Below are 6,143 nucleotides of genomic sequence, written 5' to 3' on the forward strand. Positions count from 1 at the left end.
ATCACCAATTACTATTATTATTATTATTATTATTATTATTATTATTATTATTATTATTATTATTATTAATATTATTATTATTACTATTATTACTTGACGCGTTAAATTTAAAGTAAATCTTCGTGTATTATAATGTTTGTTAATTGCAGCTGCGTTTCAATGTCCAGCTCACACGTATAAGTGTCCTAACTCATTCTGCATCCCAATCAAAAGTAGATGTGATGGAAGCAATGACTGTGATAACGGAGAAGATGAACAATATTGTGGTAATGATATATTAATGTGAATATTTACAATTTTTGGAAACATTAAATACAAAAACACTACTCCTAAAGCCGTGTATGCCTATTCACTGGGCCCGACGGTCGTCGGCTGACGCGATTCTATGGAGAACGCAACGCCACGACGCGCGCGCAACGGAGGATGTTTCAATAACGATCCGTTCAGTCTGTCACCGGCAGTCACCAAACGGCGTCGATTCGTCAAACGCTCACAGGGTGCGGAGTTTGATTCGTCGTACGACGATCGTACGACCGTCGTACGACGCAGTGAGTACCCGGCTTTACTTACATAGCCCATGTGTGTTGGCTTGTATTAGGATCTACCGTACAACTTCCGAAAAGAAGGGCTTCTATATATTTAGGACCAGTAAATGGGCTTCTTTCCAAGGTGAACTTTTTCTCGCGGTGAGCTTAACTAAAAGGGGTGCTTATTTAAAAAAAACGAATGCTGTACATTTACAAGTAAATATGGAATAAATGTAAATCGATATTTTATAGATGATTATAACTGTCCAGGATATTTCAAATGCAAAGATGCCACAAACTGTATCTCTCAAGATCGTGTCTGTAACAATATCAAAGACTGTGTTCGTGGTGATGATGAACTTTTCTGCAGTAAGTAAATTTTAATGCTGTATACCATTACGGTAATTTTGAAAAAGTATTCAAGTATCTTCACATTTGCCATTATAATCACATTTTCATAGCTTAATAATCGTTTCCTCTAGCGTTATTGTGTTCCATTTTGGTGTTTTTTGCTACTACCTACCATGAACTCGAAGCACAGCTTATTGGTCAAACCGACAGTATAGTATTAAATCTATACTTGATAGCCCAACCGTTTGATATCATAATTGTTGACAATATTATTTCAGATGTGACGTGTCCTGAAGGATGTACCTGCAGTGGTCTTTCTTTTAACTGTTCTGGTACTCAATGGGGAGAGGATAAAGGTGCTCTTATTCCAACAGATATACGATACTTGTAAGTCAAAATGTACACTTATTAAATCTTCATTAGTAAGCTATAGTAAAAATGGATTAAAAATGCTTAGGCTTAGAGGCCTAGCTTATTTTTTTAAACAACAGAGCTTGGGTCAGTTGTTAATGAGAAAACGTTTCTCTTTAAAAAAAAATGTATTCAGTATATTGCCTGTACTTTGCCAGCTACCTGAAAGTATCGCATAAATTAGATGTCGTACGAAATACAGCTACAGTACATTGATTTCTAGATGACAATCGAGTATATGATACGCTTTGCCTAATGACAATATAACATAATCACATTATTCATGAAAGAATTCTCAGTTTTTCAAACCAATTAAACACAAACCATTGTCACCCTCACATTAGTAATTGAAATATATTTTTGAAAAGATTTATGAAGTAATTCAAGATAATACTGTATGCCTAACAGTTATACGATAATATACATTTTCAAATATTTTGTTTCACTTACAAATTCTCAGAAACATGAGCGGAGTTTCTTCGTATCCTGTCGTTTCGGTGAATGAGCTACTTTACAACAATCTGAGAAATTTCAAGTTCTTGATAATCTTGTAAGTATGACTACAATGAACTTAAATGACTAAGACACAGTGGCTGTAAACCATGTGCCCTAATAATATAGTTATTGATATATGTTATTTTGTAGGGATATCTCGGGAAACAGTATCGCGGGAGTCACAAACGCAGACTTTGTCCAGCTCATACATCTAAAGATACTGTAAGTTGACTCGTTTCCTTTAAGAATGAAATACGCAATATTGGAATGATAAATTTAATTACCTTATTTCGCATAGTTATTATTATTTGTAGCTTTTTAATGACTACCTATTCGGATTTTACGAAACTGAGTTACGTCAGCAGTCAAGTGCTCACACACGAGTGATTTGTTGACCGACCGTCGCTAACCCAGATCATCAGCCTTTAATTTTTTACTTTTTTTTTTTATCAGACTTCATTTATCGTTGATGTATTTCATTTTTATAGTTGCATCCAAGACAACATGATAACGTCATTAAGTGGTGATGTCTTTAAAGAATTACACAGTTTGAATTACCTGTAAGTATAACGACTTTCTGTGACATTAATCTTTGACTTTCAACTGGAAAATGTATTAACATCTTTTTTAAACCAACATGTAGCCTTCCATTTCATTAAATTCTTTACTGATCCATTCATTGGTTTTTGCATACCGTAATTCTGCTAATAGACAAACCAAACAGAAAGACACACGGTGGCGATCATAACTATTATTTAGAGAAATCAACCGAAATTGATTACCATAGGAAACGCTTGAAATTGTGTATCTAGCTTAGATAAACAACATAGTCCTAACTGTGTGATTTTAGGCCATTGATACTTTTTTCTTTTTTCTTTCTTTCTAATCAATTTAGTGATATACATGGTAATGGTTTGAAATCTATAGACAAAAGAGTATTCGCAGGATTAGCAGAACTGGAATATTTGTGAGTATAAATAATAACAAAACCGAGAGAATGAAATACAATATTTTTTTACAATTCTTTATAAACAATTGTAAGGTTTACAAGTACAAAAATAAATACTTAAAAACGGTACAGAACAACTCATTTGGAGTTAACATAACTCCTTGAAAATAACAGTTCATAATAAAGGCCTAATAGCCTATTTAATTTTTTGTGCTGTGGATGTTTAATTTACAGAGATATTTCGGGAAATGACATTGGTAACGTCGATACAAACATATTTAATGATCTGACGTCTATCAACAGATTGTAAGTATATTTACAGTTAACAAATAATATGTAACTTCTAACATAAGCATTGTTTATTGTTTTTATTCATAAAGCCTCGTAATGACATTTTATAGTTCAGGTACTGATTAGATATGCCAGACCACTCTGAGTTTGCTTAAAACCCACTACACGCGAGTACAGAAATTTCGTCTTTATTATATTTGTCAATATCAGTTCTATTGTAATATGTTTCAGAATCTCCGATGACTACGCATTTTGCTGCTTACTGAACGACAATATTGATGTCGATTGTACACCAGATGCTGACGTCTTTTCCTCTTGTGAAAATCTGATGCAGAACGAGGTTCTCAGAGTCTTTTTATGGGTTTTCGGATTGAGTGCACTAATTGGAAACGTCTTTGTGATCACATGGCGCGCTAGAAACTGGCCATCAGTAAAAAGTCCTTCTTACACCCAGTCTTTTCTGATCACGAATCTTGCAGTATCAGATGCCCTCATGGGTGTATATATGTTGATCATTGCAAGTGCTGATGTGTATTATCGTGATGATTACGTTACACATGATAGATATTGGAAAGGAAGTTTTATTTGTAACTTCGCGGGAATCTTAGCTTTTCTGTCAAGTGAAACATCGGTATTCTCTCTGACTGTGATTAGTTGCGACAGATTTCTTCACATAGCATTTCCATTTAACAGATTTCATCTGACACAAAAATCAGTGAAACGAGTGGTAGCAGGCGGGTGGGCAATAACGTTGATCTTGAGCATCATCCCAGCACTGCCATCTTCTTACTTCAACAGTGAGTTCTATGGTGTCACAAGTGTCTGTTTGGCACTACCACTAACATCAGAAAAAGTACGAGGATGGGAATATACTGTTGCAATTTTTATTGGTGTCAATATGTTCTGCTTCTTGATAATCTTTTTATCTTATTCTGGAATTTTTTTCCTTATTAAGAGGTCTAGCGCAAGAGTTAAACAGATGAGTACGATAGATTCCGTAAACAGACAACATATAGCACTGGCTGTACGGATGGTTTTTATTGTTGTTACGGATTTTCTTTGTTGGGTACCAATTATAATCATGGGGATATTGTCATTAACCAGAAGAGTTGATATCCCGACAGATGTTTACGCCTGGACAGCAGTTTTTATATTGCCAATTAATTCAGCAATCAACCCCTATTTATATACCATTGCATCTTTAAAAAAAGTGCAGAAACAACTCAGACCAAACAAGGTAGTATCCGAAAGCACACCCCAGAGTGATAAATGTTCAATGAGTGTAGGTAAGTGGTAAACATATTTTAATTATATAGTCGTTCCGTATGCATCAACCACTCCGACCAATATGATTTAAAAATAATTATAGAATTACTGCAAGACGGTTTTGATTTTCGTATTTTATTTTTTAAAAGTTGCAAACAGTTCAGGCGAACACCACCGACAAAAAGGAAAAGGAGAGTTGCCAGTTGTGAAGAAAATTGAAGCTATAGTAAATTCTAAGATTGAGACAGGTAACAAAGTGTTTGATGCTGAGATATGTGAACTTCTATCAAAGGCACTGCAATTAGCCACGCAAGGACCGGATAAAACTATACAGGTAAACATACAGTACATCTAATAAAATCTTGCACTTTGGTCTATGATTTATTAGACAACAGTATTATCATTTATACGAGTTTTCGAGATAAAATGGTAGTATTGTTTTAGACTACTATGAGGAAGTGATCCGCGTGGTTTGACTTCTCAGCACTGAGGTCGGGTTCGAGCTTTTGGTGTGCATTTCTTGTGTCGTTGGGTTTTGCAAATTACTTACGTATGTTTCTCTTCACCTAAGTACCTAGGATTAGTTGAATGTTATAATTACTTCATACTTTTAGTCTGTGTCTGCTTAATTTGCAACACGAGTGGGCATATACTCAATAATAAACAATTTGAACTTTCAGTACACCATGTATTATATGTAGAGACAGTTGAATTTTGTGCCAACTTTAGCGTACTTTGAACTTTAATTCATCATATTCTATATATATATATATTATATATATACTGTATATATATAATATATATATATATATATATTGTATATATATATATATATATAATTGGACGCAGTTCGCTGTTAGCGAAATGTAAAATACCATGATTGTTTTTGTTTTCCAGGTGGATGTGGAAAAGTGTGTACAACCGACTAAGGTTGACTCAAACCACTTATTGCAAGCAGACACGAGGATGCAGGGCGATTACGAAATGAGTGTACACAACCCGGTTTTTGACACTGATGTTTAGTTTTCTCCAACATTAAAAAAAAAAGTTAATTAGGTAATCAGTCAACATCTAATCACCAAAGTTTGTATGTTATAAATATTAATTTTTATATCTAAATATTTGTCATACAGTACCCTGTTGATGACATAATTAATGTCGAAATATTGAATCCCAACACGATGGCGTGTATTTCAATACTTGGAGTATAATTCCTGATGATGACATAATTAATGTCGAAATATTGAATCCCAACACGATGGCGTGTATTTCAATACTTGGAGTATGTATTATACTTTCGTACCCTGTGTAATATGAGCAAATTGACCTAATATTTAATTACTAGGTGAATCTAAGCTAACGGTAGCAACGTATATCTTTGTAAAAATCATACCAAAGTACAGAATGTCTTCCTCCGATTTTGCATTAGGTCATAAGATAGAGAAGTCAAGATGGATTAAATACGGTATGCGATTAATTGTTTGTGTATATAGGCATATATATATATATATATATATATACAGTATATATATGTTATAATAGTAAAACTCAAGACCTATCACATGGTTGCCTGTGATCAATTCGACCTGCTAAGCTAAATCTGCAAGTCATATTAGTTATTACAGTATTACTAATTATCTAAAAATGCTAATGCATCATGAGGTCCATAACGCTCATTAAAATCTAAGCCTAGGTTCCCCGATACAAAGTTTTTAGCTTTAATTTTGTGATTATTGTAACCTGGGGCGGATGCAAGAGGGTGGGGGGGGGGTGTGGTTTGGTGCAGACGGTCCGATCGCACCCCCTAAATTGTAAGAAAAATAATAATTGTTGTATTGTATTTTTGATATGAA

The 6,143-nt window shown here is 34.1% G+C and overlaps 1 protein-coding gene across 1 annotated transcript in view; it reads left to right on the plus strand.

The window, feature by feature from the left end:
• The window catches only part of LOC117103150, a 22,602-nt gene extending 16,774 nt beyond the window's left edge, over window positions 1–5,828 (plus strand). Inside the window, exons 18-28 of the mRNA XM_033243660.1 lie at window positions 150–266; window positions 780–896; window positions 1,157–1,265; window positions 1,750–1,839; window positions 1,935–2,006; window positions 2,273–2,344; window positions 2,680–2,751; window positions 2,968–3,039; window positions 3,256–4,310; window positions 4,440–4,624; window positions 5,188–5,828. Coding sequence (XP_033099551.1) covers window positions 150–266; window positions 780–896; window positions 1,157–1,265; window positions 1,750–1,839; window positions 1,935–2,006; window positions 2,273–2,344; window positions 2,680–2,751; window positions 2,968–3,039; window positions 3,256–4,310; window positions 4,440–4,624; window positions 5,188–5,313 — 2,087 coding nt within the window. The 3' untranslated portion in view covers window positions 5,314–5,828. The remainder of the gene's footprint in view (window positions 1–149; window positions 267–779; window positions 897–1,156; window positions 1,266–1,749; window positions 1,840–1,934; window positions 2,007–2,272; window positions 2,345–2,679; window positions 2,752–2,967; window positions 3,040–3,255; window positions 4,311–4,439; window positions 4,625–5,187) is intronic.
• The last annotated feature ends 315 nt before the right edge of the window (window positions 5,829–6,143 follow it).

This window comes from Anneissia japonica, unplaced genomic scaffold (genome assembly GCF_011630105.1).
Source record: "Anneissia japonica isolate Jap-2015-1 unplaced genomic scaffold, ASM1163010v1 scaffold287948_len850469_cov200, whole genome shotgun sequence".
Classification (NCBI taxonomy): domain Eukaryota; kingdom Metazoa; phylum Echinodermata; class Crinoidea; order Comatulida; family Comatulidae; genus Anneissia; species Anneissia japonica.